This window comes from Protopterus annectens, chromosome 9.part0 (assembly GCF_019279795.1).
Source record: "Protopterus annectens isolate FY-2018-M chromosome 9.part0, PAN1.0, whole genome shotgun sequence".
Lineage (NCBI taxonomy): Eukaryota > Metazoa > Chordata > Ceratodontiformes > Protopteridae > Protopterus > Protopterus annectens.
The window spans coordinates 1109143692-1109161222 of record NC_056743.1 but is presented as its reverse complement, the minus strand read 5'-3'; the positions used below and the strand labels follow the sequence as shown (position 1 = coordinate 1109161222).

Sequence of the window (17531 nt, the reverse complement as noted above, 5' to 3'; positions counted from 1 at the left end):
TGGTTCATAGGTAGGTACTAGGCTATCGGCCCTGGGGCCTATACAAGCCCAGACAAAAAGGTACCCTGACTTTTGCCACCCAAGAAAATTATTTTCCTATGCCACTGTCGATGTGTGTGTGTGTGTGTGTGTGTGTGTGTGTGTGTGTGTGTGTGTGTGTCTATCTTTGGTGTGCTCTCAGAAAATAGTGACTTTACAACAGAAAGCAGGAGTTCGTGCCTGATGAGAATAATGTCGCTTGAAGGGGCTCTGGTGGAACACTTTTTATAATACATAATAAAACTGATGCTTTTTAATGCCATCATTAGGGTTCTGAAAAGTCATGTCTCCAAAGAAAGAAAGTCTGAGCCTGGAAACTACATCACTCTGCTGTGTATGCTGGAAGAGCAGATGATTTGATGTGATAGTTACTAGAATGCCAACTCATGCTTTTTTCATGTTATATACCCTCCTAAAAAAGGTTGATCAAGCCTGATAGATAAATGATCCCACTGTTAACAAAGTGATAGTCCCTTCTTGGAGTACTATTTGCTTTTCTAACCTCTCCCTTTAGTGACAATGAACATCACAGGTATTGGTGGGGGGGGGGGGTGCGTCTTTATTCAGAATCAAAGAAGGCAAGCTAAGAGATGTTACTGTAGAAAGCTACACATTAGTATATACCCAGCGTTCAACAGCTAGAAGCATCTATGTGACAAGCTATCCCTGGCCAGGAATGTCTTCTATCTCAACTTTTAAATGTTTCAGCAACATAATTAGGTACTTGAAGTGAACCAGGAGGAACATTTTACCAACAGAGTTGAAGTAAATGCAGTACAAAGTAGTTGTTTTATAAACTTTGAACCAACTCAACATATTTGCCATATTTCTTACTCTGTGGTAACCATGTTTTAGCTGGTACAGAACCTCTGTTCAAATTACATTACTATAGAGGCAGCATGTGCCTTTGAAACTGTTTGATATTTGATTTTGGTACCCTACACCAGCACTTAAGAACATTACATTTTCTGCAATGGTTTTCTTTTGGAGCCAGTGCAATCACTACTTTTTCAGTGTTGACTCCCAAGATGCGCCATTAGGTTATACTTCTTGAAAGGTTATCTGAATTTTCCATTAGCTCATTTGCAAAGAGCAATATGCTTTCCAGTTTGTTTCTTAAATAACAAGGGGCAAGAATCCTACATCACTTGCAACCATAAAGAATCTTTCCAGTCTGGAATCTGACATATCTGTAAGATGTCCTGACTGAAACATTCTTGCAGTATTCTTAACAGATAGGTTGTAGCTTGCTGATGTCTGTCCAGGGTACCAAAGATTAACCGTCCTAGGATGTATGTCAGGATGATGACCTCATCCCATAGGCTTTTGGTTATAAAGTCAGAAGTACATACAAGTTTCTCGGGCTATCTCGCTTCCGGTGCAAATGCAGGTCATTGCACTCAATGGACTGTAATCATTTGGTCAATTGACACCATAGCTTTGCTTGTCAGATCTGAAAGTGCCCCGTTGGGGATCCTTACTTCTAAACTTTTGACTGTTTTGCTAATTATTATTATATGTTAACTAGGAGGGGTAAGTATGAATACGGTAAACAAATTCCATACTAAGTCTTGCACGCTAAGTGCCTGTTCTGTCTAGGCCCTGAACACAAATGTAAATCCTGTTCGATATGTCAGTCATTCATTCCTAAAACCCTTCGGTCTAGGCTATCCACACTTAATACCTTCCTTGACACCCAGTGTCTGAAATGCATGCCTCACTCCGCCATGTTGGAAGGCCCATAGAGAATGGATTGATTTTCCTCAAGGGTTATTCAAGGCAATCATGTGTCTGAAACCTCCTTCCTTTGTGACCTAGCCTTCTCAGGCCACACCGCAAAAACAGGCATTAAATTCTTCCTCCTCTCATTTGGAACCAGAGGGGGATTTTGACCACTTTCTTGACTACTCTTCCCAGTCACACTCTCTAGAAGAGATTTCCTCAGATAAGAAGACTCACTTTCTCCAGATTCCCCCTTGGAAGAGGCCTCCTTTGGAGAAACAAAGCATGATGACACATTTTGAATGACAGTCCAGACAGTTGTCTGAGGTGCAAAAGAGTCACTACAGCTTATTAGAAATGGGCACTCCTGCTCTTCCCTCAGTTCCTCCACTGGTAGACGTTTACCTGGATGTATTTTGACCCAGTTTTTCAGCTTCACATTCCCAGCCTCTTGCTTCAAAAAGGCCAGACAGGTTCTACAAATTTCATTATGAACTAAAGTACCCTTACAAAACTGTATGGTAGATCCAGGTGCAGTTTCCCTGGTCTCAGACAAACTTTCTAACTTCCTCCCTGACACTAATGTTCTTCCCTATGACAAGGACAGTTTAACTATGGACAAGTGTGGTAAGAAAGTGTATACTTCCGCAAATTTAGCATTCTGAGCTATAGACTACCAAACTCAGATGACCAAAAGCTTGCTGTCTGTGCTACAGTCCTTAAGCAAAGCTAACACAGAGCCCCAAACACCGGAATCAAAACGGCATATGCAATCTCTAGTGGCCCAGGCTTTTTAAATAGCCAGGCACAGTATAAAATGCATCTATGATTCTGTGGATGGCTCTTCCATGGCAGCAGCTACTGGCTCAGTGATCAGGTGGTATACCTGGCTATGAGGCCAAACTGTTCCAGAAGATTTCAAGTTTAAGATCAGATACTCCCCTTTGGATAACAACCTCTTTTTCTTGTTTGTCAGTTGCCAGTCTTTTCAAGGCTTTGCAGGAACAGATCAAGACAATGAATGATTGACATCAGATTCTACTTTCTACAATTCCCAGGTACCATAGAGATTATCCAGCAAAAGGTATCTCCTTCACCATGAGAGATTCTAGAACAGCTCATAGGGAAAGGAAAATTCATAAGAAAAGATTTCCAGAAAAAACTCAGAGGGATACCTCTTCTGGGAGGTATCAGTTTGGTACTATACTTTGACTATATTCCACCCATCCTCCTCTCCAAACCCCACCCCTCCTGTCCCCTTTCTAAAAGGCTTTCTCATTCTTTTCCTTTCTGCGAAGCAATAACCTCACAAAGTGGGTCTTAAGCATTATCAAGGAGGGTTAGTCTGTGTCTTGTTAAAGCAGCCCAACTCCTGGGGGAATACCACTCCTCTTCCCAACCAGATTCACTCTCCCAGGGAACCAGGAGGAAGTCCACCCCATCCTATTTAGGAAAAAGATTTTACTTCAAGATCTTTCTTGGAAAGAAGGTCAATGTAGACCTATCCTAGACCTCCCCTGCCTATACACCCTTCTGAGAGTTCCCACCTTCAAAATGTTGTCCTTACAAAATATTTTACCATTTATATCCTGGTATCCTTAGACCTAAAGGATGCATATCTTCATATTCTCATCTGGCTTTCCTACAGAAAATTTCACAAGATGTTCTTCATGTTTCACTGTTGCAGTCATTGCATTTGGGTAATCCTGCTGGCAGGTTGCCCTCAGCCGGCCTGAATTCCAAAGTCTTGGGTCCTGCGTCGGCCGCTGTCACCCCCTTCTCTGACGTCAGGTCATCAGGGGTATAAAAGAAGCAGCCAACGCCATTTTCTTTAGTCTTTCTTGCCGTGCAGTGCCCGAAGCAAAAGCAGTTTGCAAGTGCTGGTCGGCCGACTCCTGAGATTTTCGAGTTAGAGTTTCAGATCCAAAGTCTTCAATAAAGCTAAGTACCCCGTTGGGGAAACTTTTTTCTTGCTCCAGACCGATGGCAGAAAAAGTTAATAATTGTATTTCTTGTGGGAAGCAAATACCTCATAAGGATTTTCATTCTTACTGTATTCCTTGCCTAGGCCCTGATCATAACATTTCTGGTTGTCAGTTTTGTGCTAGATTTAACCAACGCACTATTAAGCGTTGGTATGATTTTGCTTTAAACTACTTTGGGCGCTGGTTTAATTATCCAAAAATGTTGTCGGATAGCCATCCGACTACCGGAGTTCACAAAAAACGCAAAGAAAAGGAAAGAGATAGACAACCGAGGCCCAAAACCGACGACGAAGCTTCTCCTAAGCCAGTCACTGGTTCGCCGGTCCTCAGTGAGGCACTTTCGCAGCCCTTGACGCCTGCTACTTTAGAGTCGCAAGCCACTACAGACTCCCACATGGTGTCGGCCATGCCACTGGAAACTCAAGGTATTGGAGCCTCGGATATTATCCCTTCAGATGGGTCCAGAGCCGCTGAGCAGGCACCGGCTTCTGAGGGTGCATTCAGATCTAAACATTTTTACATCAAACCAACGTCAGCTTACCTGTTTCCCTAATCCCCAGAATAGGGGAGAAAAAATATTACTATCTTTCAACATTCACAGTTGATATTTTACTGGGACAAAACTAAGGATAACAGAAAAAAATAATCAGCTGTTCATCTTTTTTTATAGACTCCAGGTTAAGACAGCCAGTTTTCAAACATTCTATCACTTCCTGGATCTTAAAGGCTATTTCCTACTGCTAGTCTCACCTTGGAAAGATTTTACCCATATTGGCAAAATCACACTCCACTCAAGCAGTGGTTTCATCAGGTGCTTCTGACAAGGGGGTGGATACCATGTCCATTTTAGAAGCAACATCATCTGTTCACACATTCACAAAACACTACAAGGTCCAGGGCAGTGTTTGGCAGAATTATTGTGTCTGGCATCTGGGACTCTTCATGTGTTTTTTCCTGATAAGACTGCCGCCCTTCTCTCTCTACACCTCTGGGAATCACCCATCTGTTAAGAATACTGCAAAAGTGACTCAGTCAGGATAACAGTCCAGTTGTGTAATAACTTACAATAGCAGTAGATGTTCTACTGATCACAGCTGCAATATTCCTTCCCTCCATCTTAAACCCTTTCTCTTTTCTTTTTATTGCCGCAAACACTATGCCTTACACTCACAGACACATATCCCAGGATTTTACAGCCATTCTGAGTGGGATCTTACTTACCATTTTTCAAACTAAGCCCCTCCAAGCTGACCAATCCCCTTCCTCAGTTTTCTTTTGGCCACTGCTGGCTTGGAGATAGTTTGAAGATCTTGTACATGCATCCATCTTTATACCCCGATGCCCATGAGCTGAGGTAATCATCCGGATATATGTCCTAGGAAGGTAAAGCTTTGGTATTCTGGCTCGACACCAGCGAACTACAACCTGTCTGTTAATAATACTGCAAAAGCAATCAGTAGGACATCTACTGCTATGGTAAGTTGTTACATAACTCTACTGTATATCAAAATCTTTACCAGAAGATCTGCAGTTTGCATCACTGTTGAGTGAAACAAGCTTGAATATTTCACTGTTATACTGACAAAATATTTCAGGTTTCTGTATGAATCCCTCTGCTTTTTCTGTTGCAATCCATCAGAAAATAGGGCTCAGTCAGGGATAAAGAAATCTCTGAAGGAGATCTATGCCCACAGGTTTATGGAAGTGTGAAGGAATCCACTGCACTATACAGAAAACAGCTTGACTGCACCTAAGTACGCAAATCTGTTGTCTTTTTTTAAATATTTATGAGAGGTCATCATTGTTTCTTCATCTTGTCTGTAACTTAATTCTTCATCGTGGGAAACCTTTGGGTTCTAATGGGTTTTGGAGTGTATCATGTCTAAAAGTGTCTAGCATGCGTTCTGGGAACCTGATATGCTTCCCATTAGGAAATTACGACTTTTTTAATTAAAAAAAAGTTTGTATTAATAGCACTGAACACTCATATTCTGTATGTGGACTTTTGGGGACTTACACGTGGTACAAGAACATTTTAAATGCTTCACACACACAGTGGCCTCACACTTTCACCCATTATTTATCAGTCTTGAATACCAAAATACACTGATTTTCTCATTTGTAATGTCACTGTTTGGGGAAGAAACAAAGCAACCTGACAACTTGAGCCAACATGCTTGAGAGCAGTGGCAACTATAAAAGGCAAAGTGTGCTGTTGTCATTCAAAAGAATTTCTGAACTATTTTAGATGCTAATTGCAGTTCACACACTGTTAGTGCCATTAGAAATGCAGCTTCACCAAATTCCGATCATTGTGAGTAACAAAAAGACCACAACAGACTGAATGCTACGAGGTGTTTCAGTGACTTCACATTGTTCTGTTTGGTATTATTTTAAAGGGATACACTATCCTTGTTACATCTTGCATATGTTTACTATGAAATGGTTAATCTGAAATGATGCAAACACCATTAAGTTAGTTATGTATAATATAGCTTCTTCTTGAAGATTTTAAGAATTATATTTTTAATGACTAGAATGACTGGAAAATGTTATTTTCATACAAGATAAGCCCATGGATTTATAAAGAAACTGACCTCTCATGTAAAGGGTTACAGGAAAATGGCCCTGTTTCTGCAGTGCTGTATTTTTGTGATTCAGAGACACATTGTCCACAATGATGAAAAACCTCACTATTGGGCAACTTGCATGTGTCTAAAATGCTGTTAACCACTGTAAGAAAAGATCAGCACTTTCCTGTGGGGTAGATATTTGTTGGTAGCCTCATCATGTTTGCACAGGCATCCCCCCATTCACACTCCCAGACACAGTGCATACATTCAGACACAAAAACACACACACACACACACACACACACACACACACACACACACACACACACACACACACACACACACACACACACACACAGACACCATGTTGTGACAACATCCTCAATGTCTACTTTTTCCTGCCCTCATAAGTCATGGATGATCACAATCAGTCAGTCATTAATACCCGATGTTAGTTTCACAATGTATTTCCTTCAGAAGATTCATGCTAGTGCAAGAAATGTTATGCTAGTGATTTTCTAGGTTTGTAGGGTGCATAATTAAAATCCTCCCCTAATTTTATCCCACCATTGCTTTTGGCTCTATCTTCATTTCTTGTTCCATAAGATTTAGAGGAATGTTTAAAGTTCCATTCCTCTCCCAAGTAAGTCCCAAACTGTTAAAGGCTTTGAATAATCCCCATGATCCCCAATATATATTGGTCTTGTACTACTAACTTCTCAGGTAGTGCAGTGGGTTAATGCTGAGGTTGACTGTGGCAATGATGCAAGGTTTCAGCCATTCCCCCTTTTATAGCTTTCTTAAAACTTCTCTTTAATTTATAATGTGAATCCATGGTGTCTAGTGCTGGCACAGAGGGTTAATACCTCTGGAGAATTAGGAGAGTATATCGAGTTAAGGTGTAGAGGGTTAATACCTCTGGGGAATTAGGAGAGTATATTGAGTTGTGGTGTAGAGGGTTAATAACCTCTTGGGAATTAGGAGAGTATATCGAGTTATGGTGTAGAGGGTTAGTACCTCTGGGAAATTAGGACAGTATATCGAGTTATGGTGCAGAGGGTTAATACCTCTGGAGAATTAGGAGAGGATATCGAGTTATGGTGTAGAGGGTTAGTAACCTCTGGGAATGTAGGAGAGTATAGGGTTGAAACACAAGCTTAGCTAACTCAACCAGCATCCTGTGCCAGTACCAGAAACCTGTGCCCCACCCGTTCAGCTCAGCTCTTCAAATGAACAACAAAAAAAATCACCTAAGTATAATTAGTCAATCAATCAGCCTATTACAGTTAGATCCACACCCCCCAGCTCTTCCACTGAAGAGCCATTCCTTCTATTGACACATTATCCAGGTGGTTAGATGCAAGCCCCCCCCCCCCCCCCCACACACACACACACACAATTCAGGTCTCATTTCTGTGCCCTACCCCTGAGCATCTTTTCCCACATTTTATTAAAACAAATAATAATTTCTTCCTTTAAACTGTTTCATACTGTTTGCTGCAGTTTATACCCTGCTGGTACACACACACACACACACACACACACGCACGCGTGCACACACACACACACACACACACACACACACACACACACACACACACACACACACACACACACACACACACACTAACCCCTCACTACCCCCGCCTCTGTACTGCTACCTTCCACCAGACATGCCTGCACACACCTGCAGCCCCTCAAATACAGTCTGGTACATACACAGTCTGAACTGTAAACTCTCAGCCCTAAACTGTGCCACAACAGATAAACTCAGCCTTTGGCCATAGTTTTTACCACAATCGGCTAGGAGTGGTCATGTTAAATTATAAAGCCAAGCAATTCTCTGCACAAAAGCCTTCCTTCAGGCAGTTCTGAGGGAGATCACATGGCTATCTACCATATGACTACCCAAAACTCCCTCGTTAGCATCTCGCATGGCAGCAGAGAGCCCACAACAGTGCTGCATGTCTTGGTGTAAAAGCATCATGATGGGGCTATCTCAGAAATCAAAAAAAGTTACAGCAAGGTGTGCAACTTGAGTACACCTCATTGTAACTTCTATGATATCTGCCAAAGGTCTTTCCATTTTGAGGTTTTTGCAGTTACTTACAGTAGTATCAGTACTGAAGTTTTTATGTTCTAGGATACAGTATATTTTGACTCAATGTTTAATACCTGTTGATATGAATGAAGGATGATAACAGTCAGTCCTCCATATAATAAGTATAATGCAAAATTTGAGTATAACCTAGTACCTAACTCATTAGTTCAGGTCCAGTGTGGTCTCCTTTATAATAATAATAATAATAATAATAATAATAATAATAATAGTAATAATTATATGATGTCATGTAACTTTTATTATCTCATTATTGAAACAGAAATTATGATATAAAATGCAGTTTGAGCTAATTAATAGTGATAGTTTAGGAAATGTTACCCTTAAATAATGGATGTCCACTAGAGATATGAATTTTTCAGACCTCTTATGTCAAAGACTGGTATACTGTGGCTGGAAAATAAGAATTTTTAAAATAGGCCATGAGTTCTAATGGTTATATTTGTTCAAAGTCTAAAACTCTCATTAAAACCTGATATTTAGTTTGTGGCTTTTTCGATATACTTCCTTGCAGTTCCAAGTTTACTAACACCGACCTTAAGTTAAACTAATTTTCAGTAAAAGTTATACTATCTTCATAAAAAAAAAATTAAAACGTAATAAAGGGAGGAACTGTACTAAATATAAAATCAACATAGTTATTGTTCTTATAAAGCATTTAATGGTAAATCAAGCATTGCAGATGTAACACCTACTTAAGTGTTCCTTTATTTTTTTTTTTCTGGAGGATGAACTTTTAGAATGACAATATAACCATTCTTTCATAAATATCATTAACACCCATTATGGAGTTTGTCACATTTTAAACCTTTCAAAAGAGGCACAAGGACGTCAATGGGTAGAGGCTGAAAAATATCTGTGTATAAAACTCAAGAAAAAAAGAAGTGGGTCACAACTTCTCCAAACTGATTTGTCACACACACACACACACACACACACACACACACACACACACACACACACACACACACACACACACACAGACACACACACACGCGCACACGCACACACGCGCACAAACACATAAAGTAAGCAGTGTAATCCCTGAGGTTGGGCCTAATTTCACTTCAGATTTATTGCAGCTAATCACTTGTACTATCATAATCTGTGGTACCTCCCTTTTGTGGCACTGAAAGGCAATCATTTAAAAGTGGCACTAAAGGAAGACCCCATATCAGACTGAGTAGTCATAATCCAAAGCACATGGACATTTTTTCTGTTAACAACCAAACATCCTCCCCTTACAGACCCTGTCCTTGTGCCTCAACTGTTGAAAGTCCTGAATTGCATTACTGATCCTTTGTGTGTTCTTTATGTCTAGTTTCTCTGTTTTCTGTATGCTTTATTCAAATCTAAAGCCTGACTGTCCAGTTCATCTCTTCTCCCTTTGTAGAACCAGGCTGAGGCGCATTACAAAGGGAACAGGCATGCCCGGCGGGTGAAGGGGATTGAAGCATCCAAAACCAAGCAAAAAGATTCAGCAACCAGTACGAGTGAACATAGCAGCAGCACTGAGACCAGCTTAAACTGCAGTCCAACTGAACCATATCCACCAGGTCAAATTGCTCCTCTTTTCATCTCACAGTTTGTTTTATTTTCACTATGTTGTTCTGCGGCAGCAAACTTTACTGATGAGAGTATACTGATTTGAATGCTGCTATTTTCTCGTATGTTTTTCATTTTATAGTATCTCAAGCTTTGAGTTTCACAGATAGAAGGAAAACACCCACTGAATTAGGATCAAACTATTGTGCTTAGCATTACCTGGGAAGCAGATTCTGACAGACCTAGGTGTAAAGTACATAGAACAACCAACTGGCACAGGAAATATTTAAAATAATTATGAACAAGATTTTTAATTATATTTTTTTATTTGGTTTCTTGTTTGCAGTTGCGTGATGAAGCACTGAGTACCCATATACAGCAGAGGATATTTGGCACATATACACCATTTGTTTGTGTTTCCTTTCAATACATTTAACAGCTTTCAGAAAGCTAATTTTCCAGGTTTGGCAATGTTACATTGATGTTTAAATTATGTACCTCGTATACTTAGGATAACTGAACCTTATGAGTACAAAGAATGCCAGGACAGGTCCACTTTAAGAGAACAAGGGGAGCTCCTGTCTGTTATTTCAAAGAAAGTTGAAGACAACACCATACGGGAAGGTGAAAACAACACCATATGAAAATTGAACGAGAAAGTAAAATCAGATCTAAGAAAGGTGTCCTTACTAATTAATGATTTTATAATGATTTTCTTCGTGTTTCACTGTTGCAGTCATTACATTTGGGTAATCCTGCTGGCAGGTTGCCCTCAGTTGGCCTGAATTCCAAAGTCTTGGGTCCTGCGTCGGCTGCTGTCACCCCTTCCCCGACGTCAGGTCATCAGAGGTATAAAAGAAGGAGCCAACGCCTTTTTCTTCAGTCTTTATTGCCGCGTGGTGCCCGAAGCAGAAGCAGAAGCAGTTCGCAAGTGCCAGTAAGCCGACTCCTGAGATTTTCATGTTCGAATTTCAGATCTGAAGTCTTCAATAAAGCTAAGTACCCTATTCGGGAAACTTTTTTCTTACTCCAGACCGATGTCAGAAAAGATAAATAATTGTATTTCTTGTGGAAAGCAAATACCTCATAAGGACTTTCATTCTTACTGTATTCCTTGCCTAGGCCCTGATCACAACGTTTCTGGTTGTCGGTTTTGTGCTAGATTTAACCAACGCACTATTAAGCATCGGTATGATTTTGCTTTAAACTATTTTGAACGCCGGTTTTAATTATCCAGAAATGTCAGATAGCCACCCGACTACCAGAGTTCACAAAAAATGCAAAGAAAAGGAAAGAGATAAACAACCGAGGCCCAAAACCGACGACGAAGCTTCTCCTAAGCCGGTTCGCCAGTTCTCAGTGAGGTGCTTTCGCAGCCCCTGACGCCCGCTACTTTAGAGTCACAGGCCGCTACACATGGAGTCAGCCATGCCGCTGGAAACTCAAGGTATTGGAGCCTCGGATATTATTCCCTCAGATGGGTCCAGAGCCGCTGAGCAGGCACCGGCTTCTGAGGGTGTATTCAGACCTAAACATCTTTACATTAAACCTACTTCAGCTTCAAAGGCAAAGACTAAAGCACCTTCTAAAGCAAAGAAACAAACTCAAGACCCATGTGGACAGGCCTCTATGCCCAAAAAACAGATGCTCAAAATGGCTGAAGACTTGATTACCTTGATCAGGGGTTCCCATGCCCCTCCTGATAAGAGGCCTAGGCAAGAGACTGACTATGAATCTTCAGATCAGGTTTCTATTTCTTCTGATTCCCTTCTGATCAGGAATATTCTTTTCCCCTCTATGAGGATTCTGATGCTGAAGAATCTATGCCTTCAGCTTCTCCTCCAGAGGACTATTCTTTTGGGGAAACCTTGCATACCATGAGGGAGCATTCCCACTGGGAGAGCCAAGATTTTTCAGAATCTAAAAAGAGGCTCAGAGATTTCCTTTTACTTCCTCAACACAGGCCTCTAGCCATTTCACCTGTGTTAGACATTGTAGATGATGTGTTTTCAGAGTCTAGTCTTACCCCTGACTCCTTACCTCCAGCTCCTGTTAAGCCTGATAGATATTACAGGGCTCCTGACTCTCATAAATTCCTCTTTAAAAACCCTGCTGCAGACCCAGAGACTATTTCTCAGGGTCCCAAAGGAGATAAGGCTTCCGCTGCAAAAAAACATACTGCCTCTGACAGAGATTCTAGGGCACTGGATAGAAGGGGGGAAAAAGGTTTACACATCTGCTACCTTGGCTATAAGGGCTTTAAACTGTCAGTTTCATGTGCTCAAATATCAGCAACATGTCATAGCATTCAGGAGCGGCCTTAGGTCAACTGGTGCCCTAGGCAAAAGGGCTCCACAGCACCCCCACCACAACACCCAGTGCCCTCATCCTGGTCTACCTACATCAAGTAAATACTGGGAAAGCACCCCAGCTAGAGCGGCAGCCTAGGCCGCCACCTAGTTGGCTTATGCCTAAGGCCAGCTATGATGAAATTGCTTAAACAGAAAATGTTGTTAAACTCTGAATGTGCAGACAACAAGGAAATGCAGGATTTATTGCATGCAGCTGAACAAGTTGGAAAGCATACTTTGCAATGTGGTTTTGATTCTTTGGAGGCCTCCTGCAGGGCCGCAGTTACGGGGTATGAAATTAGGAGGCATGCTTGGTTAAAGGAGCAAAATCTGCCTGATCATGTGAAAGTTAAATTATTAGATGCACCTTTACAGCATGATACTTTGGTGTTAAGGCAGAAGAGGTGTTAAAGAAAATGGAGGACAAAGCTAAATCAATGCAAACTGTCAAAGATTTTTAAGTACTGCCACCTAGGTTTAATAGACACTGGCCTACAAAGAATTGGTCCTTTCCTGTGACAGACAGACCTCAAAGGGGCAGATCCAGACACCCTAGAGGTAGATCCCAGGCGCAAGGTTCATACAGGTCAAAACAATGGGGTGCTTCTACCTCCAAAGTTGGAGAAGACAAATCACAACCTTACAGGAAACAGTCCCAATGACTTACCCCTGCCTGCACCAAGCACTTATCTCCTGTCAGCACCCTTAGGGGGAAAATTAGCACTTTTTTTCTCAAAATTGGCACATTATAACCCAGGACAAGTGGGTTCTAAACATAGTGTCACAAGGCTACAAGTTCCATTTCCATACCCTGCCAAAGGCAAACGGCTGGCCAGATCTGCCAAAAAATCAATGGGCAGAGGCACAAAAACAAGCCTCATCCCTCATGTACATGTGGGCCATTCAACAAGTACCAGAGCAAGAGCAGGGACAAGGATTTTACTCAAGACTGTTCTTGGTACCCAGAAAGGAAAAGGCCTGGAGACCAATACTGGACCTATCTATTCTGAACACTTTCCTGGACATTCCAAAATTCAAAATGTTGACTTTGCAGCAGCTTCTGCCCATGCTGGGCAATAATGCTTGGCTTGTGACTTTAGACTTAAAAGAGACATACCTGCATGTCCCAATCAGACAATCATGCAAAAGATACCTCAGATTCAAGGCTAGCTCAATGCATTACCAATTCTCTGCACTGCCCTTTGACTTATCTACTGCACCCAGGGTCTTTACAAAGTGCCTGGCACCAGTAATTTCATTTTGCAGACAAAGAGGAATACAAATATATCCTTACTTGGACGACTGTCTAATTCAAGCAGAGAACAATGACATTCTTCTACAGCATCTGATGTTTGTGAAAAGACTTCTAACATGCCTAGGGTACACAGTCAATGAAAAGAAATCAAAACTAGTACCCTCTCAAGAGATAATATTCCTGGATGCAAGCTTAAATACAACTGCCCAGATGGCTTATCTCACGCCAAACAAACAAAGGCAACTGACTACCAATTTTAAGATGTTGGCAACAAAGGCCCACGTATCTGCAAGAAAAATTCTGCAGGCTTTGGGCTTCATGGCATCCTGCATCCTACTAATTCCATATGCAACACTGCATATGAGGAAACTTCAGTGGTACCTAAAAAGTGTTTGAACTCAACATTGCCACAGCCTGGATGCAATAATTACTCTCATTCCCTGCCTGCAACAGGAGTTTCAGTGGTGGTCGAGGGCTTGTCACCAGAACAATGGACAGCCAGGCAGACACTAACAACGGATGCATCAGATTATGCCTGGGAGGCCCACATGGCAGGAAGATGCATTCAGGGCACATGGCCCTCAAACCAAATGCATCTACATATCAATCAAAAAGAGATGTTAGCTGTTCAAAATGCCCTGACAGCCTTCAAGGACGTACTTCATCCGGGACAACTACTGATACAGACAGACAAAACCATGGTCATGTGTTATATAAACAAGCAGGGGGGCACACATTCTTACCCCCTTTGCAGACTAGCCATGACGTTGTGGGACACAGCATTGACTTACCAAGTACATCTGCAGGCACAATTCCTGCCAGGAAAGGAAAATACTCTGGCAGACAAACTAAGCAGAAACCTCATGGATCCCCACGAGTGGCACCTGGATCCACAAGTCTTCAGCATGATAACAAGGAAATGGGGATGCCTGGACATAGATCTATTTGCCTCCCCTCACAACTACCAACTAAAAAGATTTTGCACAAGGACTTATCACAGAGAAGCATGGAAAATGGACGCACTATCTTTCAGCTGGAAAAGCCTATCAGTATATGCCTTTCCTCCACTGCCACTCCTCCCCAAGGTACTCCTTAAGGTTGGAGAGGCGAAGCCAAAGATGATACTGATTGCCCCAGACTGGCCCCGTCAGTACTGGTATCCAATCCTAAGGAATTTGTCTCAATGCCCAGCTTGGACCTTACCTCAAATACCCCATCTACTGTCCTAGCAAAACAGTCAGATCCTGCACAGCCAACTCAGGACTTTAAACCTGGCAGCATGGTGGATAATGTAATCATACAAAACACACCTCTCAGTAAAGCTGTGATGAATGTCATTTTGGAAGCCAGAAGGCCCAGTACTAGAAAATCGTATGCTGGAAAATGGAAGAGATTCTGTGCTTGGAACCAGGCACAAGGAACTGATACAGCTGTACTAAATATTCCTCAGATTTTGCAATACTTAAATGAGATGCTGGACAAAGGCCTAACTTTTTCATCAATTAAAATTCATGCCTCTGCCATTTCAGCTCATTACAATACAGAGCCACCAATCTTTTCTCATCCTTTATTAAAGCAGTACCTTAGAGGAGCCAAAAATTTAAGGCCTCCAAGGAGATCACCAATACCTGCATGGGACCTCAACTATGTCTTGGAAAAACTCACCCTGCCTCCTTTTGAGCCAGCTGCTACTGCTGTTATAAAGTTTTTATCTTGGAAAACAACTCTGCTCCTAGCAATAACTTCTGCAAGATGAGTTTCAGAGCTACAGGCACTCATGACCATGGAACCTTTTATCATGTTTTATCCAGACAGGGTTTCTCTGAGGACAAACCCGACATTTATGCCTAAAGTGGTGTCCAGTGTGGCTCTTAACCAAACCATTCATCTGCCAACTTTTTATCCAAATCCACAGAACAAAGGGGATAGAATTCTGCATTCCTTGGATGTACACAGACAGCTTAGATTCTACTTGGACAGAACCAAAGCTTTCAGGAACACAGAGCAATTACTAGTGGCATATGCTGCAGGATCACAAGGAAAGGCTATCTCAAAGCAGACTATTTCAAAGTGGATAGGCCACTACATTCGTTTCTGCTATTTTCAACATGGCAAGCCAGTGCCTAAGGGCATTAGGCCACATTCAACCAGAGCTGCAGCCACTTCAGCAGCCTTTCTTAGGGGAGTACCAACCAAAGACATTTTAGAGGCTGCTACTTGGAGTGCAGTGCACACCTTTACAAAGCACTGTCATCTGCCACTCTACTCTAAATCCAGGGCAGGCTTTGCCACTGCAGTTCTGCAGGGCCTCATAGCCGCTCCTAATACTGTTTAGCTCAAGCCTCCCAACCATAGCTTTGGGACTCTACCCAAATGTAATGACTGCAACAGTGAAACATGAAGAACATAGTACAGTTGTGTACACTTACCATAAATGTAGATATTCGAGTGTATTCACTCTTGCAGTCCAGGTACCACCCGCCATCCCCCTTTTTTCTGCTGGAACTTATCTTTCCTTCTCTGATTTATACAACCTATGTGGTGTATTTGCTTGTAGATGAAGGTCAAGTTTATATTGGTGCATGTAATTTTATATATATAAATTTTGGCTACTCTTTTAGGGGGCACCTGACATCTGGGGCAAGAAAAACTGAAGAAAATGGCATTGGCTCCTTCTTTTATAACCCTGATGACCTGATGTCGGGGAAGGGGCGATAGCAGCCGATGCAGGACCCAAGACTTTGGAATTCAGCCCAACTGAGGGCAACCTGCCAGCAGGATTACCCAAATGTAATGACTGCAACAGTGAATACACTCGAACATCTACATTTATGGTAAGTGTACACAACTGTGCTTTCTTTCACTGAGCTGCCTTTTACTAAGTCCACATCAGCTGGCATTAGGATGTCTGTGACCTGGGGTGAAAAACGTATAGCATTTACATTTATGTCCTTAGAATTAAATGGAAAGTTTCATGGATTTAGTATTAGTGAAACAGAACCCATTCCCATCCATGGTTCTTGGATAACAGATGCATACAGAGTGGGTTTGCTGCTAAGTGGGGAGTCAGAATGAACAAAGTAAGAGGAGATTAATAAGATTTTATGTAAATCTGCCTCTACAACTGTTAAATCGTATACCAGCATGACCAAAAGCCAATGGCTGCATCTGCCAATATATGTATTGACATAAACTCCTACCCTGTCCTTACCACATCAGTAGTGAATTAATTAATGGCTTGATTTCTTCAGCTTGTGTACTGAGAATGAAATCTATCAATTCTTATTAACCTGTAATATTTACTAGTTGTAGTTTGGGGAGTTTTTGTAATAGGATTTGTTTTCTTTGAAATGTATATGTGAGCAATACCAGTTTCTTGATTTTTAATCGATTTTTATGTCGTATTCCTTATTGTTAATTAATTCAGTAATGATGATGTAAGGAGAGGGAAGTATTGTGGATAGCATGATTTTTATCTCTGATGAAGTCTTGTTCATTGTTTTAGGGATGAAAGCACTTAGATCTTTTATTCAATAAACTTGTTTGGTGCTTCTGCAGTTCTGGAGTATGGTGTTCCTCACTGCACTGTAATCTTTTGATACTTAACAATAGTTTGTGCAGTTGGTGATTCTTATTGACAGACATAGCTGTTGGCTTTTAATTGGGTTGGTGTATGATTAAAAGGTTTTCTTTGTAGTTGATTATTAGTTTTGGATTGATTCAGCCTTTGACAGTTGTCATTGCATGTGGCCAGTGAGGAAACATGCAACTGTTGCTATATTTCACAGGATCTGTTTGAGTCTATGACTGGAAATCTTACTAAATGAATTGAACAGTTGAACCAACAAATTGAGAAACATTCAACCATTTCAGTTAACTGAAAGACTGGAGAGGACCATAACAACACGCTCAGCATGCAGCGTGACATTGTTGTGAGCTCAG

The 17531-nt window shown here is 41.5% G+C and overlaps 1 protein-coding gene across 5 annotated transcripts in view; it reads left to right on the top strand.

The window, feature by feature from the left end:
* Nucleotides 1–17531, top strand: part of ZNF385A (zinc finger protein 385A) — a 1202383-nt gene that overhangs the window by 909119 nt on the left and 275733 nt on the right. For all 5 annotated transcript variants that reach the window (XM_044083966.1, XM_044083965.1, XM_044083967.1 and 2 more), the window contains one exon: nt 9832–9994. In XM_044083966.1, the coding sequence (XP_043939901.1) occupies nt 9832–9994 (163 nt within the window). The remainder of the gene's footprint in view (nt 1–9831; nt 9995–17531) is intronic.